Source organism: Notamacropus eugenii, chromosome 5, assembly GCF_028372415.1.
Source record: "Notamacropus eugenii isolate mMacEug1 chromosome 5, mMacEug1.pri_v2, whole genome shotgun sequence".
Taxonomy (NCBI): domain Eukaryota; kingdom Metazoa; phylum Chordata; class Mammalia; order Diprotodontia; family Macropodidae; genus Notamacropus; species Notamacropus eugenii.
The window spans coordinates 96,599,848-96,621,548 of record NC_092876.1 but is presented as its reverse complement, the minus strand read 5'-3'; the positions used below and the strand labels follow the sequence as shown (position 1 = coordinate 96,621,548).

The window sequence follows — 21,701 nt, the reverse complement described above, 5'->3', positions numbered from 1 at the left end:
CTAGGGGAGTGGCTAACTAAGTCTGGCTTCTCTCTCTCTCTGGTTTTATTTTTATTATTATTTTTCAGCATTCATTTTTTTGCCTCTCCTCATCACAAACTCTAAGAGGGAGTAGTTATTGTCAAAAGACACCCATTATTTTTACCCCAGAAATCAGTTCCTCCCTATAAGTGAAAATCAGATGTAGAATAGCATTCTCCCTTTCTGGTTGCTACACATTTTGAAGCCCTTCTAGTTCAATTAATATCTGAAAAAGTGTTCCTTTTACAACAAACTTTATAAGCGATCATTCAAATTCATCTTGCGGTTCTACAGTGATGGAGAACTCACTACTTGTCCACTTTGCCCCTGCCTCAAGGAAAGCCAATCCCATGTTTGGTCTTCTAGTCTAACTCCTAACTCCTAGCCACAGTTTGCTTCATCACAGGGGTTACAAACTTGAAATGGACTTCCAATGGTAAAATGCCCAGAAGGAATCAAGTTGCAGGGCAGCACAGTCTCTAGAAGCTCCAGGCTGCAATGACTAGCCTATCAGAGAGCTAAAGTATCCTACCAGGCTTTACAAGGCAGAGGAGTGAATTCTGCTCAGGCAGTTCCTCTGGACATTAAAGATGGGGGAATGGTGAAGGGTAGGGTGGTATTCTAGATCAGGCTGCCTCTACCATCCTATGATTCTATGATGCAATCTCTCCCCTTTGCCCTGCTCCCCTGCCATAATTTTTACCTTGGGGTTGTCTGCACCAAAGGTTTGCGAGTGGCTCGGAAAGTAACAAAGGCGGTAACAGCAGAGAATAGGACCCAGATCACCAGGAACCTCCACCAGTGTAGCTTCACTGTGAAATAGAGGGGGACAACCCACATCTGAAAGAGGGTCACCATCTGAAACACAAACAAAATGATGATAACAACAATTTACAGGGATAAAGTCTTTATGTCAGAAAGCCCTTCTATATTTATCCCCTCACTTCAATTCAACAGATATTTATTAAGCATCAACTGTGTGCAGAGCACTTACTATGTTACGTGCTGGGGGAATTGTACAGCTTGACTAACACAGAACTACTGCCCACATGGAACTCAAAGTCAGAGAGGGTTAATATGAAAAATACATAAATAATATAAAAAATAAATGGTTAAGTACACAAGGAAAAGGCAGATAGAGTGTTAGGTGAGAAACACCGGACGAGGACTGGGAGAGCAAATAAGTAAGAACAAAGTAAAAAGTGTACACAGTAGAGAACAAAAAGAAACTTACAAGGAAGCAAAGAAAAGATGGACAGCTGTCAACACAATGCACAGTATTTATTATATAGGCTTTCCTGAAATGGAAATTTATTGCTGTATATTTTGAATCCTTTCTTACATTTTGCTATGCACACAGGAATGCTTTTGTTCTTTTCTTATTTTGTATTTAAGTTTATACTATGTTTCTTTTTCTTTTTTTTGCTGTGTATTTAAATTTTAGTATTTAAGTCTAAAACAAAAAAACTTTTAAAAAGCTTGTTGATTGATTATACTACCTCCCTCATAGGGCTGTAAAGCATTCTGAAAGCCTTCAAGTGTAATATCTATTATTATCAAAATAAGAATTTCAATAGGAAATCACATCATCATAAGACTTATGTGTAAATCTGGTTATCATAAGCGAAATGAATATGCATGTGGAACCCAAAGAGTGCACAGTCTTTATAGAAGTTTGCATAGTTATGACAGTAAAACAAAAGAAGAAGGAGAAAACATGAAGGGGCATGGTGTGGGAGGGGTCAAGTGCAGTAATCGGGAGGGAAAGGACAAAACCCCTCCTGAGAGGAGCAAGGTGATGGCATTCTTTTCCCTTGGTAACCACTAGACTATAAAGAGGGAGGGTCTGCTTATCTGCAAAGGACTCCAGCAGCACCAGCATTTTTCCAGTCTGGCACAGACTACCTGGTGCCTGTCTCTCCTCCCAAGGACACACAGGGAATCCAGCTTGGGGTGCAAACAACAAATTATGTTAGCTGGGAGTAGGGGGGCCTTTGTCCTTAACACATTCAAGGCCTCCTGCATGCTTTGGGTCCAGTGTTTCTGAAAAATATGGCAAATTAAAAAGACAAGTTCAGGGGACCCCTTAACAGCCCTTAACAAAAGGGAGCTGGCTTTGGAGTCAGAGGACTTTGGTTCGAATCCCAACACTGCCATTTGCTGCCTGAATGACCTTGGGATCACTACCTGGGCTTCTAGTTCTTTACTGAGAGAAATGAGGAGACTGGTATAGATGGGCTCTGAAGTTTCTTCCATAGGATCTATGATCCTATGACAAAATGACCTCTGCAATCTATTCCAACTCCAGATCTGTGAACTTATGATATTCCAAGTATAGAGAATGATGTGAACTAAAGGCATAGAAATGGTAAGGTCTGGTCTAGCTGAATGATTCTTGGGGGCAGTATGAGATGAGGCTGCACAAGGAGGGAGGCACCAGACTGTGCAGGACCTGGAATGACAGGGCCATTGAGAAAAAAGGAGGGACTTAAGAAATGTATTTAAGGAAGATTAATGGGAGGGTACCCAGAATGCCAACCTAAGGAGTTTATACTTTATTAGGTGGGCAGTATAATATTTATTCTCTGGGGCAGGAGTGTTTCATTTTCTGTCTTTGTATCACCAGGGCCTAGCAGAATGCCTTAATGTCTGTTCAATTTAATTTAATGGGCAGTAAAGAGCCATTGCACGGTTCTGAGAAAGAAATAATGACCATAAATAAGATAGAAGGAGTGTTAGGTATGGGGTAGATTTAGAGTTAAAGAGATTCAATAGCTTCCTTCTTCAAAGCTCAGCTCCAGAACCACCTTCAACTGAGTGAAAAGCTAAAAGCTTCTTCAGGGTTCTTGATCTCAAAGCTAACCACAGCATTTTTAAAATAGGACACATACTACAACAGATTGTGGGAGAACTGTTCATAGCCAAGCAAAGTGTGTCCTACTTGAAAATGCTTCTGTACTTCTGGCCTCTGGACAGCTTTTCAAACAGCAAAGTAATATAACTAATGGAGTAACAGAGAGTCATGGTGTTCTCCCCTTGTTCTTAGGACCTGAGGGTGAAATCGCACTGAAGACAAAAGCTACAAGCTTACAACACATGTTTTCAAGATGGAAGCTCAGGATGCAAGAGGAAGGAGGGCAAAGCAAAAAGAAGAGTATGGCCTGGTAGCCTTAGGGATAGAGAGGTTTGATGCACAACCAGAAACACTGACATGGTTATGAAGAGGTCTATCCTGCAACGTGGGTGAAACCAAGTAAAGGATTTGCCTAGCTCTATATGCTCTTGTTCAGTGAACAGCTTTCAACTCTGAAATTTTAAACCTGTTAAAAAAGTAACCAAGTTCCCTAAAGAGTTTTAAGCAAGAAATTCTCCACGCCATTTTTCTACAGCAAACACTATTGTGACTGTCGCTCCTCCATTCCAAAAACCTTCAGTGATGCTGATAGCTTTATATATCACTAGAAGGCTGGATCATCACAATGATTCAATGCTGTTATCATTCCCATTTTACAGACGGAGAAAAGCTGAGGCTGAGAGAGGTTAAATTACCTGCCCAGGATGACAAAACTAGTAAAGTACGGGGCCAAATTTGAACTCAGGTCTTCCCTACTCCAAATCCAATACTATTTACTGCATTACCTACCTGCCTCTGGGGTTCTTCCCTGTCTCGCAGAGTCTAAATCTCTGACAATAGGTTCCACAATCTGCCGGCACACCATTTTTCTAGCTCTCTCATACTACTGCTATTCATGTATATGACATTCCAGCCAAACGGCCCCCAGATGGAGAGGCAGCATGGTAAAGTGAATAGTTACCTTGGAGTCAGGAGAACCTTAATTCAAATCATGCCTCAGATACTACTGAGTGCTTCAGTTTCCTTGTTTGTAACATGAGATAGCTGAACTCAAAGAGCTCTCAGATCTCTCCAACTCTTGAGTCCATAGCCTTATCTTATTCTCTACTCTTTCTAAGCCTAGAATTAAGTTCCCCTCTCTCAGCCTCCTCACATCTATTGATTTTTTCCACCCTCCCTCTGTTCCTTGGAGACTACTTCATGCATTCTCTCCATGAAGCCTTCTCTGATACTCTCTCACACACCCCTCTTGTGAAGGAGCTCTTCCTTCCCCAAATTTCTCTAATTACCTTATAGAGACCTCACATTTGCAGTTAATTTTCCCTTGAATTACAGCTGTTAAACTCCATTCTAGCTACTCCCTAGCATCACAGATACCAGTATTATAGACTCCCTAAAAATAGGGACTATCTCTATTTGTTTTCCCAGTGCCAATTACAGGGCTTTGCTCATTAGAGGTGCTTAACATATTTGTTGAAATTAAATGTTCTTTCAAAGAAGTCGTTTGTTCTTGTCAACCCTTGAGTTGACCAGGAAATTCAGAGATCCCCTGATGAAGTGTTGTAGAGTTTTGAGTCATGGGAGGCACAGTAGCATGAGAGAATGTTAGATTAGGAGTAAGAGACAAGACCATGGGGCCAAATCCTAATTCTGATACTACTTTTGTAACCCTGGGCAAATTACTTCATGTCTTTACGCCCCAGTTTCCTCCTCTATAAAACAAAGCTAGATTAATTGGCTGCTAAGAGCTTCTCCAGTTCTATCCTTGACCCTAAGATCTGTGGTCTAGCTATGGTTCTGCCACCTACATTCTCTGTATCTCTGAGAATTCCCATCTCCTTTCTGAGCTTTGGTTTCCTCCTCTCTGAATTAATGATCTCATGTCACATTAAACATTAACATTCTATGACCTGAGGAATAGGCAGGGTTGAATGAAAACTCACAAAAATGACTGAGAAAGCATAAAGGGAGACTAGAAAGCAAAGGCCTAAAAAATAGAAACCAAGGTTTGAGATGAAGTTAAACTCCAAGGATGAGTTCAGTTTTCAGATCTGCCTATGGTTAAGGTAAATGATAGAGAAACAGGAAAAACAGAATTACCAGGGCTTTTTAGTTAGCATACATTTGGCCAGCATACATTTGGAGAACTTTGTTCAATTCTGGAACTTCAGCTTTAAGAAGGATATGACAAGCCAGAATATGTCCAGCAGAGAATGACCAGGACTGGGAAGGGATTGAAACCCTGGTCACAAGAACATAAAATGATAAAAATCTGGAGATGAGAAGGCTTAGAGTTGGGGATGGGGTAACAATCATTGTTTGCAAGTATTTAAAGAACTATCCTGCTCAGCCACTGAAGAAAGAACTAGAAACAAAAGGGGGAAAAAGAGTTATTGGGAGGTAGACTTAGATTCAGTGATAAGAAAAACTTCCCAATGAGAGTGGTCCCAAATTGTAATGGGCTCTTTAACAGGTACTGAACTCTTCATCACTCAAGGTCTTCAAAGAGATGCTGGCAGGGGAAACCTTGCCAGGAATTATGTAGAAGGATTCCATGATTCAGATTATATTGAATGACCTCTGACATCTTCTCCAGATCTGAGATTCTATGATTTTAATACAAAAAGTGAGCAAATTAGTCTCTCATCTGAATATTTTCTCTATTTTCTTTGCTCTGAAAGTTTTATTTCTGTGTTATTTATCGTTGTTTAATTTAATCTCGTTTTAGAAGCTCTATTGGAGAGTTGCTAACAAATTCAGAATCCCAACAGACTCTCCTGACATCTGGTGGTAACAGAAGAATATGCAGGTGCAGTATAGGGCAGCTTAGAATTATAAAGTGCTTTACAATTCACAGGCACATTCCTTATCATTTTCCCATTTGAGCTTTATAAAAACCCTATAAAGGAGGTAAGGAGAAATTAAATTATTCTTTTTACTTGACAGATGAAGAAGCAGGCTCGGAGAGAGAGGAAAGCACTTATTTTTAGTTCACACAGTTAATAGGTCGAGGACTCTGAATCTGATTGCAAATACAGTGTGCTTTTCATTACACCCGACTGACTCTCTCACTACCAGAAGATGCAGTGTTGGTCAAAGGGCTGTAATGTATATAGGAGAAGGATTAGACTTGTTCTGTTTGGTTTCAGGGGGCAGAACTTGGACCAAAGGATAAAAGTTTGAGTGAAGAAAATTTCAGTCAGAAATAGAAAAGGACTTTCACATAATGAAAGCAATTTGAGAGTAGAATATAGTGCTTTTGGAGATAAGGAATTGCCTACCACTAGACAGGTGTCAAGTACTTTGTGACCACAGACAAATCACTTAACTTCACTGGGTCTTGGTTTCCTCATATGTAAAATGAAGGGTTTAGACTAGATCACCTCTAAGGTCAGTTCTGGCTCTAAATTTAGCACAAAGTAGTCACTTAACGGTTGTTAATTGATCCTAAGTGGATGTGGATCTGAATGGTCATGTGTTAGGGGCACTATAGAAAGGTTCTAGATAATTGGCCTGCTGTCTAGATTTCTTTCTCACCTAGAATTCTCCATATTTACTAAGCACTTGGTACAAAAGCACTATTTAGCTGCTGGGAGGCTGGGAGGAAGAAGGAGGAGGTGGAGAAGTGGGTGCAATGTGGTGGTACTAAAATGACTAAGCATGATTATTTCCTTCAAGGTATCGGAGAAACCAGACACATGAAACAGGTAAACTACACAAGGTAGTAAGTACTTAAATGAGTTATAAAAATAATATGTGATGCAAGAGTTCTCTGGTTGGAGAGACCAAAATACACTGAAAAATTCAAGGAAGACTTTCTGGAGGAGAGAATCAAGCCCAATTTTGAGGACTGGTAAGATTTCCCAACAGAAAGTTGCAATAAGGGCTAAGAAGGCAATAGTTCAAAATCCTCTAATCAGTAAAGGAGTGTTGTGATGCTACACAATGTAAAGCAGTGCAGGGTTAGTAACAGCAACCTGTAACAATGATCAATTATGAAAGACGTGACTACTCAGATCAATACAATGATCCAAGACAATGACCCATAATAGGAAATGCTATCCACTCCAGAAAGAGAGTGACAAACTGAGGGTAAATTAAAATATACTTTTCACTTTCTTTATGTTTCTGGCTTTTACTGTTTTGTTTTTTGCCACAAGGACAATGGGGGGGGGGGGGGAGAGAAGAAAAAGCAAACTGAGCTTTGTGCCCAGCCCTCTGACCCCAAATCCAGACCACTTTTTACTATAACCTCTTCAAGTGTTCCAAACAACTTAGCATCTTTCTTCCTAAGTCTGTAGAAAATGTTCTCTGCTCTTACATGCCTCCATCTCCTCTCCTCTCACTCACTTCTCAAAACTATGAAGTCTGGCTTCCAAACTCTATGTCCAACTGAAAACACTTTCTTTAATGCTGTTAAGCTTGAATACACTGTAAGCTCCTTGAGGGCAGGGACTGTTTCGCTGCTGTGCTTGTATCCCTAACAGCACACTGTCTGTCATATAGTACCACTAAGTAAATGCTTGCTACTTGATTGGAAAAAAAAAATATGAAAACTGTCAGATTCTTCACTCATCTCCTACATAAGATCTGAAGATAAAAACAGGATGTTTTTACCCCAAGAGATTGCCACCCAGACATCCGCTCAGGTACATAGCATTTTATACTTTTTAATCTTCCAAGTGTTATCAGGATTTTCTATTACTTTATCATTTCTATATCTACCCAAAGTAGAAAGCAGGGAAGAGATACCATTAACCTTGTTTAGCTGATAGGAAACTGAAGCCTGACAGTTTAAACTTGCTCAAAGTACCCTGTAGCAAAGATGGCAAACTGTGGGCTGAAGACACAATACAGAACTGATGGTCTAAAGAGGGGTAATTAATGGATCCATGTCAAACTAAAGAGAGACAGAATGAATCTGAGGATATTTAGCCTGGAAAAGAGTAGACTTGGTGGACAAGATAACTATCTTCAAATATTTGAAGGGCTATCATAAGGAAAATGGAGCCAACTTATAATCTATGGTCCCAAGGGCAGAATTAGGGCCTGCAGAAAGAAACTTCAGGGAGAATTTTTGGCTCTATATAAAGAAGAACTTTTAAAGTATCCAACAATCTAATAGCTGGCTTATAAAACAGGAAGCTCCTTGTCGCTGGAAGTATTTGACACGTGGCTGTATCACCTTCTCTGGAGTATACTGGCTAAATACCTAAACGAGATGACCCGTAAGATCCCTGACAATTTTAAGAATTTTTAAAAAATTACTCTAGCATAGGTTAGGAATAGGGCTTAATAAGAGCAGACAGGTAGGCCAGAGGCCCTTTGGGACACAAAGAAATGAAAGCTAGCATTTATATGTATACATGCACACATGCACATACACATACACACACACATAATTTATATCAGAGATTAGTTTTATTTTTCTTTAATACTTTAAATATTTAGGATTTTACTTTTATAGATACTCCTACTCTACCATCATTGGTTAGTTTTATTACTTCAGGAAGATGATCTATAAGTGAGACAGTCAAATCATTCTGAAACTTGGTAATGACTGTGAGTCTTGGGCAATCCCACACTATTCAACACCCTCTCTAATGTGAGTCTTCTTCACTTGGCCTGATCCTAGTTTCTTCTGTTTGGCTGAATGCACTGACATTTTCACCTCATTGGATAGAGTGCCAGACAGTAGGAACGGAGCTAATATACAAGCTGTCTGGTATTTAAAGAAGCCAGCATTTGGTGATGGAGGGTAGGAAGTGAGGAAAGTATTCCATGGTGGTAACAGCATTTGGTGAAAACATGAATGAATATTGCTGAAGAGATCAAATTACAGAAAGAAACTCCAGGACAGCAACCACAGTTTCCTACTCTTCCTATCACTTCTACTACACTAACCTTATGGATAAGAATCACGTCCATGACAGCAGTACCCTTATGGTTTTCTCTACTTTTCAAAGGACAAGCTTGTTACAGGCAGTATGGTATAATGGATAAAGAGTTGGCTTTGGAGTCAGAAAGACATGGTTCAAGACTCACTTCTGACAAATTCTGCTTTTGTAACCCTGGGCAAGTTAGTTAATCTTAGTTTCTCAGGCAACTCTCAAAAAAGTATAACAATTGCCAAGCAGATGGCACATTGCAGAGGGAGCTTCCTCACCAGGGATTTTCTACACCACTGAAATCATAGGTCCAGTTAAAAAAAAATTGTCTTTGACATGCCTTGCTGATAATTTTATCAGATTCTTTGCTTTTAAGCCAAAAGAAACCTCAGACAGATGTTTGCATAGTTGATTTACCACTATCATATCCTGGTTCCTATAATTCTGTGTGATTGTGCCTTGGGCTGATTCCCTAGACACAGAGTGCATGAATGTGGGAGGAAAGCTCTGCCTTCCTTACTTATAGCTGTCAGTGGTATCCATATGGATCTTTTCTAACTTGGGCAAACTAACAAGTTTATTTGTTTAGGCTGGGTCTCACTCAGCCAGGCAGAGAGGCTCTATCCCAAGAAGACTAAAGATAAAAGGCCACCTGCAAAGGCCAGAATCTCCCCACATAGCCTTATGTTTCTGCTCCTAAGGCTATGAGGAATCTTAATGCTGAGGTGACTCTGGTCTTGGCAAAGATGGTAACAATCACTTTCCTTTAATCTATAAGTCAGAGCCACTAAAAAGAAGGCTGCTGAGCTAACTGTAGGGGTTGGGTTCCAAAGCTTGCAATGTCCTGACTTTGCAAGTGTGAGAAGCAGCAAATCAGAATATCTGCTCCCATTCCTACAGCTCTTGAAGGTTTATTACAAAAGTGCTTTTCTTCACAACAATCCTGTGAGCTAGCTAGAGCAGGTACTGCTATCTCATTTTACAGATGAGGAAACTGAAGTGTAGAGTGGTTAAGTGATTTGCACAAGGTTCCAAAGCTAGGATAGCAGAATCATTGAGCTGGAAGGGTCTTTCCAGATCTCCACTGTTCCTCATTTTACAGCTTTGACCTGAGAAGTTAAACTCAGTGAAATGAAGTGACTTGCTCAAGGTAATGCAGACAGCTGGAGTAGAGATTCCAAGTCTGATGCTCTTTCTACTACGCCACACTCTCAATGTAAACAAGACACTGGAGATAATCTAGTCTAACTTTCTACAAACCTAGAATCAGAGAGGTGGTACAATCAAGAGAGCACTAGAACCAGAGTCAGGAAGACCTGAGTTCAAACCTAGTCTCAGATATTTCCTAGCTATGTGACCCTACGTAACAGCTTCCTCCTCTATAAAATAATATCATCTACTCCTCCTAGAATTGTTATAAGGATAAAATGAGATAAGATTTGTAAAGTGCTTTGTAAACCTTAGAATATTACATACATGCTTTTATTGTTTATTGTTACTGTTAGGATTATTCCCCAAGGTAGGAATCTTGTTTGGCATCTCCAAAAAAGGTATCCAATCAAAGCATTAACACTTCTAGTAAAAGAGACCTCACTACTTCATCAGTCAATTATTTAAATACTGGACAGCTTTGATTATTGAACTGAGTCCAAATCTACCTCACGAGACTTCTACTTTCTGGTCTCCAATTAGATAATAATATCGACAAAAACTAACATTTATATAGCACTTACTTTGCGTCAAACACTGTGCTAAGAGCTTTACAATTATTATCTAATTTAATCCTTACAACAACCCCAGGCAGCAGGTGCTATCACGTCCCCATTTTACAGTTGAGGAAACTGAGAGAGCAAAGGTTAAGTGACTGATGCCCTGGGTCATATAGCTAGTAAGGGTGTAAGGCTGGATTTGAACACAGGTCTTCCTGACTCAAGGATGGAACCCAGAGCTCTTCCCACTATGCCATCTAGTTGACCTAACTCTGTCTTTTGTGGCTTCATAAGCTGCTGTAGTGAAAGAACTCTGAGGAGGTGACTTCATGCTTAGCTAGACTGGCCCTTCAGACAGCAGATATCCTTGCTTTCTATTGCTGGGCTCATGCTTGGAGCCCTGACAGCTTGGTAGGACCTGCCAGACCTTATGCTCCACTAGCATAGCCCGAGACATCCCAGATCCGTCTCTCTGCTTTGATGAAGCATTAGAGGGGAGCTTGATTATTATTCAAACCTAATTATTATTTGATTTTCAAATGCTGAAAGCCAAAGATCAGCTCAATTAGAAGGGAATCTAATTCTTCACGATTTCTGAACTTGCTCATTCCTTTTGGTCCCAATGTCTTTGGCCAAGGAGGGCACTAAGAAACCGCACTGCCAGGAAAATAGACATAGACAGCCTGGTGCAGCATAGTCTTTCCTGTACTTGGAATCAAGAGATCTGAGTTCAAGTTCCAGCTATTCCACTCCCTTAGCTGTGTGACCTTGGACAAGAGCCTTAGTTTCCTCTTCTGTAAAATGAGGAAAATAGTATATGCCAGACTTCTCACAGGACTCTTAAAAAGAAAGAATTTCATAAAACAATGTGTTAGAAAAATGACTATCTTATCATCAAATTATTATAATATAGGGATGCTTATCACAAGCTGAGTTCAAAACAGGTCAGATGTTACTGGATAGACCTTCCCCATCCTATGCATGTGTACTGAATGGCTTCAATACTTTGTGGAACTGTTGTCTGTATGAGGGTGGTTCAGTTCACACTAGCTCAAGAGAACCTGCCTAGTGCTCCTTGTGTAAGGATTCTCTAGGAATAACAGAGGCAGGGGAGGAAAAATGGCTTACATTATAGGATCGGGGATGCCTCTGCTTCCATTGCACCAAGAGCAGCTGTGCCACCACCAGGGTGGCGATGAGGATGAGGACCATCTCTGCATGCATGGCCTCGTGGCCACGGTGCTTGGCGTGCATCCGTGCGTGCTCGATCCTGAAAGCCAAACAAATGTGTTAGACAGGCAGTGGGGGAATTGGAAGCATACCACCCCTGCCACTACAGATTTAGAATTATAGCACATCATAACTGGAAGAGCTCCCAGAACACAGAATGTAGAATGTTGAAACTGGAAAGGACCTAAAACAAGCATATTTTAGCCAAGGGAAAACCTGTTAATGAAGGGACAATATTCCTGGCACTGGTGCTCTAAAGCAAAGAGAAGCCTAGTTGATGGATGGCATAGAATAGCCCCTTATTGTCCGACCTCCAAACTGTAGCCTATATCTAGAAAATCCTTCCATTCACCTTTCTGCCTGCCAAATCTATGTTGTCTTTGTTTAGTTGGTTCAGTTGTGTCTGTCCCACTCTTCGTGACCCCATTTGGGGTTTTCTTGACAAAGACACTGGTTTGCCAGTTCCTTCTCCAGCTTATTTTACAGATGAGGAAACTGAGGCAAACAGGGTTAAGTGACTTGTCCAGTATCACACAGCTAGTAAGTATGTAAGGCAGGTCAGTACAACCTGCAGCTGTTTTCCTCTACATCTTTCATGGGCCGCTCGAAATCCTTTCGGGCTGCTTATGGTCCATGGGCGCAGGTTATGCAGGCCTGCTCTAAGGTCAGATTTTAAACTCATGAAGATGAGTCTTCCTGACTCCAGGCCCAATTCTCTAACTTCCAGCTCCACCTAACTTCCTTGCTGAATCTATACCCCAATTCAAATGATACCTTCTCTCCTTCATGAAACTTCCCTGACCTATCCATTAGATAAGGATCCTTTCTTCCCAAGACATACCTCAATCTCACAAAGTACTGTGTACTCCTCCAACTCATTTATATCATAATTTTCTGGGTGCATGTCATATACTTCTGACTAGACCAAGCTCAAAGCAGGGAAGGAACTGTGTCTTACCTAAATGCTGAATCTCTCTCTCAGGTTATATTTCCTATGCCAAGATCCTTGTCTCATTCACATTTGCTTTGCTGTTCTCAAATTCTGTCTTCAGTTCACATTCTGCCTCTACAGCTGAAACCCTTGTTCTTATGCTTGAGGATTCTAATATAACCAATGATATTCCCTCAAACACTCCAGCTTCACCAACTTCTTCATTCCAATGTAACTACACAAAGTGACAGCTCATATCCTTGATCTCACTATTACTTAGAAATATCTCCACATCCAGAACTCTTCTAATTCTTCTCTAAATATCCTATCCTATTCCTATCCTCTCATCTCCCCCTCTGCCTCACTCTTCCTAAACACTTGTAATTGTAATACTTATCTCCCAAGTTTCATCTGAGAGTTTGCCCCTTTGGTGACTTCCTTTCTTTTTCTCATCTTCAAGCATTTGTTAAGTGACTGTCATTTAAGCTCTGGAGACACAAAGACAAAAAAACTAAACTTCTCCTGCTTACATTTTACTGGAGAAGACAACACACGTGTAGATACAAAGTAAACATGAGGGAGAAGCACTAACTATCAAGAAAGGGAAGAGTAGGAGGGGAGTGGGGACAGCACGTACAAAGGTAGCAATGACGTGTGGGGTACAATAAGCAGGTCAGTTTGTCTGCAGGACAGGGGTGTAAGTTCCAGTAAGTCTGAAAAGGCAATCTAAGTCAAATGCAAAGGGCTTTAAAAATAACCAAACAAAGGAGTTTGTATCTTATCCTAGAGGGTAACAGGGAGTCATGAGGGATTCTTGAGCAGGGCAGTGGCAGAGAGATGTGTGCTTTAAGAGTAGCCCTTTGAAGCTGTATGAAAGATGGACTGGAGGAGAGACAGGCAGGAAGACTCATTAGGAGGCTTTTTCAATAGTTTAGGAAAAAGGTAATGAGGGTTTGAACAACAGTGGTAGCTACATGAGTAGAGAGGAGATGGATATGAGAAATGTAGGGTGACACTGACAAGACTTGGTAATTCACTGGAAAGAGGGGTGTAAAAACAAAGAGGTTATGAAACTGGATCTCTGGAAGGAAGGTGGGAACTTCAATAGAAATAAGAAAGTTAAGAAAAGGGATAGCTATCAGAGGAGATATCAGTTCCAAAAGAAACTCAATACTATTCTTCCCCAACCTATCCCTCTTCCAAACTTTCTATTTCTCTGCTGAGGGCAATATCATCCTATTAGTCAAGTAGGTGGTAACCTACTTGAGTTATAATCTCAGCTATCACTAACATTTTTAAAAATAATTTTTATTGCCTTTTTTTGTTTTTATAACACCTGCATTTCCCAATATTGTCTTCCCCTTCCAGAGAACCAGTATTATCTACAAAGAATAAAAAAAGAGGAAAACAATCAAGCAAGCAAAAATAACCAATGCGCTGAAAAATGTTCTACACCCACAGGCCCACACCTTTGCAAAGAAAGGGTGCAGGCGGAAGGTGTCTCCTCATACTTTTTCTATGGGGTCAAGCCTGGGCATGATAATTTTATAGCATTCATATAGTTTAGCTGTTGTCATTCTGTCCATTTACTTCACTACACTCACTGTGTATATATTGTCCTCTTTGAGGACAAAGACAGTTTCTTATGTAACTTGGTGCCTTACCTAGGACCTAGAATAGTCTTTTGTATACAGTAAAGACATAATATTTATTGTATTATATTGTAAATACTGTGATTCCTTGTCACCCTCCTCTGAATGCACTTCAGGTTTTTATAATAATTGCTAATACCTCACATTTACGTAGCATTTTCTCATAATGGCCAATGTATATACCCCTCTATATGCACAAGTAATCCCATTCTGTCTCATCTTCTCCAATAGAATGCTCCTCTACCATCTCCACACTCACTTATCTTCAATCTTTCCTAGATACTGCCTACTTCCCTAATGCCCATAAACATACCCATGTCTCCTCCATCTTCAAAAAAAAAAAGCGCTTCATTTGATCTACCCATTTCTACTACTTAGCAGGCCTATATCTCTTCTTCCTTTTAAGGCTAAACTCACTGAGAAAACCATCTCCAAGTGCCTCCACTTCCTTTCTTCTCATTCTCTTTTTAAGTCTCTGAAGTCTGGCCTCACCAAAGTTACCAATGATCTTACTGACAAATCTAATCAATGCTTATCCTTAACCTCTCTGTAAATTCTGACAAAAAGCTGCAAAAGAGGTGAGTAATTTCTAGTAAGTGTGAAAAGGCCGCCTGAAGCCAGATTGAGAAGGGCTTTAAATACTAAACAGAGGAGTTTGCATTTTATCCTAGAAGATGCTTCCCACGACTATACTAAGGATATCCTTAGGCCTCCCAAGGCTCTGTCCTGGTCCTCTTCTGTTCTCTGTATTTCATTGAATGACCTCATCAGCTCTCCTTGATTCAAATATCTCTAAACGTGATATTCTGGTCTATTTGTCCAGCCCAAACTTCTCTTTTAACAACACTCTCTTGACAACATCAGACATGTATAACTGGATGTCCCACAGAAATCTTAAACTCAGCAATCTAAAACTGAACTCACTCAGCAATCTAAAACTGAACTCATTATATTTGCTCCCAAACCCTCCTCTCTTCTGTTACTGCTGAAGGTACCACAATCCTTTCAGTCATCCAAGCTCAAAACTGAAGTGTCATGTTCAACTCCTTACTGTCTCTCATACTCACAGCCAATCTGTTGCCATATCCTTTCAATTCTACCTTCAAAACATGTCTCCTATATGCCTCCTCTCTCTAACACTGCCATCACTTTGGCAAAAGCCCTCATCACCTCATGCCTGGACTATTATAATGATGTATTGGTTGATCTTCTTACCTCAAGTGTCCTCCCACTGCAGACCATCCTCCACTTAGCTGTCAAATTGAACTTCCTAAAAGGTCTAAACATGTCACACACACACACACACACACACACACACACACACACACACACACACACACACACACACCATTCAATAAACTCTAGCGGCTCCTAATCATCTCCACAGTCAAATATAAAATTTTCAGTTTGGCTTTTAAAGTCCTTTATAATCTGGCCCCTTTCTACTTTTCCAATCTTCCTACACTTTCTTCCTCTCCATGTACTCTGTACCCCTCTTCTGTTTTTCTGACACTCTATTTCTCAACCTTTACACTTTCACCAGCTGTCCTCAGTTCCTCGAAATCTCCCTCCTCATCTGTCTCCCTTCAAGTCTCAAGTAAAGTTACAACTTCTACAAAAAACTTCCCAGTCATCCTTCATCTCAGTGTCATCCTTCTGAGACTATCCCCAATTTATCACACACACACACACACACACACACACACACACACACGCTGTTGTACAGAGTTATCTGCTTGTTATCTTCACTATAAGACCTTGATCTCCTTTAATGCAGGTATTGTTTTTTGCTTTTACTGATACCCCCAGCAATTATCATAGTGCCTGACACATAGTAGATTCTCAATAAATTCTTACTGACTGAACAATTCAAGAGTTAGAAAGTACACAGCTCCACTTTACAGATCAAGAAATTAAGGCTGGTTAGTTGCTGAAAGTTATACACAGCAATTAAGTGGCAGAGTTGAGATTGAAAACTAAGACCTCTGACCCTCAATCTAGTGCTTTTCTTTCATTTTTAAAAAATAAGTTTTAATTGATGTCTTTTGTTTCTTACAAAATCAGTTATCCCAGTATTCTTCCCCTTCTCCCTCAAGAGCCATCCACGTAACAAATAGTATTTTTCCGAGGGGGGGGGGGAACACCTGCACAACTGACTGATACACTGAAAAAGTCCAAAAACATGTGCAATGTATAACACCTGTGGACCTCAAAGCGGTGGTGGGTTAGAGATGTTTTTTCATCTCCACTCTAGTCATGCTTATTTTTTATAACTTTGTTACAATCACTTTTAATTTGTGTGTATAGTTGTTCTTTCCATTAACACTGTTGCAGTTATCATATGTGTTGTTTTCTTAGCTCTCTTTACTCTGCATCAGTTGATGCAGATCTTTTCATGCTTCTCTGTATTGGTTACATACATCATTTCTCACAACACAGTAATAATCTATTACATTCATATACCACAACTTTTTTTAGCCATTCTTCAATCGATAGGCATCTATTTTATTTCCAACTCTTAGCTATCACAAAAAGTACACTATAAATATTTTGAAGTACACAGGGACTTTTTCTTATCGATGGCTTCCTTGAAGTATAAGTTTAGCAAAGTGTGTGGACATTTCAGTCATACTTTATTTGCATAATTTCAAACTGCTTTCCAAAATAGTTGTACCATTTCACAGCTCCTCCAACAATGAATTTATGTACCTATTTTCTTACAACCCCTCCAATACCAGTTTGCCATTTTCTGTCTTTTTTGCCAATTTTCATGGTGTGAGGTGGAACCTCAAAGTTGCTTTGATTTGCATTTCTCTTCTTATTTAATGACTTGGAACATTCTTTTATGTGACTGTGAATACTCTGCAGTTCTTTGGGGAATTGTTTGTTCATATCTTTTGACCATTTATCTATTAAGGAATGGTTATTAGTCATATATATATTTATTAGCTGTTTATATATCTTGAATACCAAATACTTAATCAGAAAAATTGGATGTAATTGCCCCTCTCCCCATTCAAACACTTCTGTTATCCTAGGTACATTAATTTTGGCTGTGCAGAAGCTTTTTAGTTTCATGAAATCAAAATTATTAAGTTAATTTTTTTGTAATTGCCTCTATTTCTTGTTTGGTTCAGAATACATCTCCTACTCATGGCTGTAAGAGGTACACGATCTGCTTCTTTAATTTTTAAAAATAATATGATCTTTAATATTAAAGTCATGTATCCATTGAGATGATATCATGAAATACGGTATTAGGTGTTAGTCTAAACCTAATTTCTACCAGACTACTTTCCAGTTTTTCTAGTTTTTAATCAAACAAGATGTTTTTTCTAAGATAATTTATATTTTCTACTTAATCAAATGGTTATTGAGTTCTATTGTTTCTGATTCTCCCTTGTCTACTATATTCCACTGATCTATTTTTTAACCACTACCACATGGTTTTGAGGACTGCTGCTTTATAATATAGTTTGAAGTTTAGAAGTACTACTCCTCCATCCCTATTTCTTTTCATCATTTCCCTTAATATTCCAGATCTTTTGTTTTCCTGAATGAATTCTGTTATTATTTTGTCAAGTTCAATAAAGTATCTACTTAGGGATTTGGTTGGTTTAGAATCAAAAGTATAAATTAAATATGGTTATTATTCTCATTTTTACTATTCTGGCACAGTCTAGCTATGAACACTGAATGTTCATCCACCCATCTAATTTGTTCTGTGGGAATTGACAGAAAACCTTATTGTATTGTTAGAACCTAAACCTGCATACCTGGGAAGCTGGATTACCTCTTAGGGACCCTTGTTTAAGGTTATGCTGACCAGAAATCTGGTCAGATTCAAAGACTCACGAAAAGAGTTCTCTCACAATTATACATCTCCAACAACCCATATGTCTTATCTGAAAACTAACACCATCAGTTATTGTTTCCATGTTCCCTTGGTTGTTTACAGACACGTGGGTGAGTGGGACACCTCTTTTTATGATTTCAGGGAATTGTACCTATTTGCTCTCCTTCTCCCAACTTGGAAAGTCCCTAATCTTTTCTCCAATTAGAAATCAGATTACCTAATGCTGTATCTTGGTTGCTTCCTTTTAATTAACTGACTTTATTTGATTGCTTTTAATTTGCAAAAATCTGTCTCTCCCTATATTTGGGGTCCAGTGCCAAAGCTAAGGAAGGGTACTGATTCTGATTTGTTAGGCAACTGGCATGCATTGCTTAATAAATCAAAATGCTTAGAAGCTTGAATCTTTGTTTCCTTAGTCATTTCAACTTTAACTCCCCAGTTCTTTATTTCGGTAAGTAGCAATTGAATCTAAGTCTTCTGGGTGCTTTGGTAGGTTAATCCTCAGATATTTTTATATTGTAGTTATTTAGGATGGAATTTCCCTTTCTATTTTTGCTTCTTAGGCTGTGTTATTATTATTATTGAAATGCTGTTGATTTTTTGAGGATTAGCCTACAACTCTGCCAAAGCTATTAATTGCCTCAATCACAAAATATCTCTGCTGATTCCTTAGGATTTTCTAAGTATATCATTATACTAGCAGCAAATCAAATAAAGATAGTTAAAGTGATTCTCCTATTTTATCATGCTCCCTCCCAGTGTGTCAATATCCCTCTTAAGGCAGAACTCAATACAATACTCCAGATGTACTGTAAGTATTAAAGAGGAGTATGGAATTATTAACTCCTGTGACCTGGACACTATCCTATTAATACAGCATTAGTTTCCTTTAGGAGTTGTATCACACTAATGACTCATTCTGAGCTCCTCAGGTTGTTCTTCCAGTCATGCCTCTCCCACCCTACACCTGTGTATTTGAACTATTTAATCTAAATGCAAAACTTGATTCCTATTTAATTCCATTTAATTTATCATCTTTCCAGCTCATTCTTAATCATGATTTCACCATTCAACATAGGAGTCATAACTTTCAGCTCTGTATCACCCACAAATTATCTAATTTAGGCTTCACAGAAACCTTATCAAAAAGGAAGAATATGTGTTACCTCCATTTTATAAAAGAGAAAACTAAAAGACTCAGAAAACTTAGATGACTTGCCCAAATGTAATATGTTTTTTGAATAGCATCTACCTCCCTGTAAGTTCAGGCTGTTCCCCATTCCTTGAATGAACTGCTTTCCTATCCCTGCCCTTCAGAATCCTTCCCTTATCTCCCCTGTGAAGTCTTTTCTAAGTTCCCGGATGAATGTATTCTCTCACTCCTCAAACCTTCCTACAACATTTTAACTGAAACTCTTTGATCACACTCTATCTTGTACTAAATTTATCTGAATATCTCCTCAGTTTTGCAAACTCTCAGGGGACATCCAATCCTAACCTTACCTAACAAAGAGTCACTTCTATAACATTCCCCAACAAGTGGTTATCAGCCTTCACCTAAATACTGAGTTAGGGAGAAGCCACTACCTACAGAGGCAGCTCATAATTCTTTACTTCAATTCTAAATCTGCTCTTTGCAACTTGATTTATTGTTTCAAAAAACATTTATTAATCACCTACTATGTGCAACACACAGTGCCAGTCACTGAAGAGACAAATACCAAAAGGAAAATAGTCTCTATCATTAAGGTGATTACACTCTAGTGGGGAGGAAAGAAGTGTGTATCTAGATTAAACCAATTTAAAAATATGCGAAGTAATTTTGAAGATGTGTATGGGAGGAGGACACTAACAACTGAATGAATCAGCAACAATTTCACATAGGAGGTAGCACTTGAACTAAGCCATAAAGATTAGAAATTCTAAGAGGTGGAAGTGAAAAAAAAGCATGTATTTCTCGTTGCAGACATGCAGGTCAAGCAACACAAGTTGAATTCCTGTTCCATAGGACAACCATTAAAAACTTGAAGTCAGTCATCATGTCCTATCCTGTCCTTCCCATTATCCTCTCCCTATGTATTTTCTTCTAAAGTTTTGATCCCATGGCATGATCCTAAGGTTCTTCACCAACTTAGCTTCCTTACTTTAGATGCTCTCCAGCTAAACAAAGTCCTTCTTAAAATATGGTGCCCAGAGTTTAACACAATGTGTTAGCATGACCTGTAGCCTAAGTAGCGCAAAGTGCAATGCACTATAATACTTCCAACAAGTTGGAAACTATGATTCTTTTCAAGAAGATGAAGGTCAATGTAGAAGACTATAAGCTCCCAGAGGACAAGCACTGTCATTTTTTATCTCTGCATCTAATGTAGTACCCTACACATAAAGGCATTTAATACTTACTAGCTCTGTTAAGAAGTTGTTTATCATATTTAAATCTGCTCTCAAACTAAAATTTTCTGACTCCCAGGGTTATTGCTAGAATGGGATGTTAGCAAAGTTTGTTCAGGGGATTAACATGCTCTTTTTCCATCTCCCCCATCCTTCATCACAAAGGTAAGGAACACTGCACCAAAGTTTTTTGACATGTTGGTTAGTCTTGTGAAATTTTTTTTCTTCCTCTTTTAAAATTCTTTATTATAAGGAATGGCTCTTTGGGAGGTGGGATTCAGTAGGCAATGTAAGTGATATAAAAACAAAAGATAAAAAATTTACTTTAAAAAGCAAAAAACAAACCAAAATCTACTATTCTTCAAGTGCTGGAAGGAACCCACTACAGACTCAATGACCTAAGTAGTGTGGCAGAAACCTAAACTTTTTAGTATTCTTGAGGTCTTTAGGGACAGGAATGACTTCTAGTTTGGCTGGATATTATGAAGCTGCTGTGAGATACTAGCTTCATATACAATGTGAGGCATCAGAGACCCCTTATGAATAGGGGTCTATAAACTGATTTTAGAAATATTTTGTTAATTTTTTATTTAACTGGTTTCTTTTATAATCCTATGTATTTTATGCATTTAAAAAACATGCTTTTGAGGAGTCCATAGCCTCGAGCAGATTGCCAAAGGGATCCATGACACATAAAAGGTGAAGAACTCATTTTTTGAGTGAGAAAACTAAGATTCTGAAAGATGAAGAACTTGCCCAAGGTCACACATGTAACAGAACCCTGACCCTCAACTCCAAATCTAGGGCTCTTCCCATTGTACCACACTACACAATGAAGTCAATGGACAACCAGTTCACTTTGTTCAGCTCCATGCAGGTCCATCAGTTACTAGGCCTTCATCTGAAAGAGTCCCAGCAATAGCACTTACCTCCATCGTTCCTCAGGGGACAGGTCTGAAAGATCAACCTGGAGAGAAACACCACCAGAAAACCAGTTACTACTACTGTGACAAGACAAACCCTGTTAAACACTTTATTGACATGGCCAGAAGCATCTTCAACAATGGCCACAAAGGTCCCTAGAGAAGTACAAGTCTCCTTGCCTCCAAGAAGCTTTCCCTAATTACTCTATCCCATATTGCTCTCTCCCCTCTACCTCCTAAAGCACA

General features: G+C 39.2%; 1 protein-coding gene across 2 annotated transcripts in view; it reads right to left on the bottom strand.

Annotated features, from left to right (window-relative positions):
* The window catches only part of RNF121 (ring finger protein 121), an 89,925-nt gene that overhangs the window by 41,224 nt on the left and 27,000 nt on the right, over positions 1–21,701 (bottom strand). For both annotated transcript variants that reach the window (XM_072610295.1, XM_072610294.1), the window contains exons 2-4: positions 21,462–21,499; positions 11,601–11,742; positions 725–879 (exon numbers count right to left, since the gene is read on the bottom strand). In XM_072610295.1, coding sequence (XP_072466396.1) covers positions 725–879; positions 11,601–11,742; positions 21,462–21,499 — 335 coding nt within the window. The remainder of the gene's footprint in view (positions 1–724; positions 880–11,600; positions 11,743–21,461; positions 21,500–21,701) is intronic.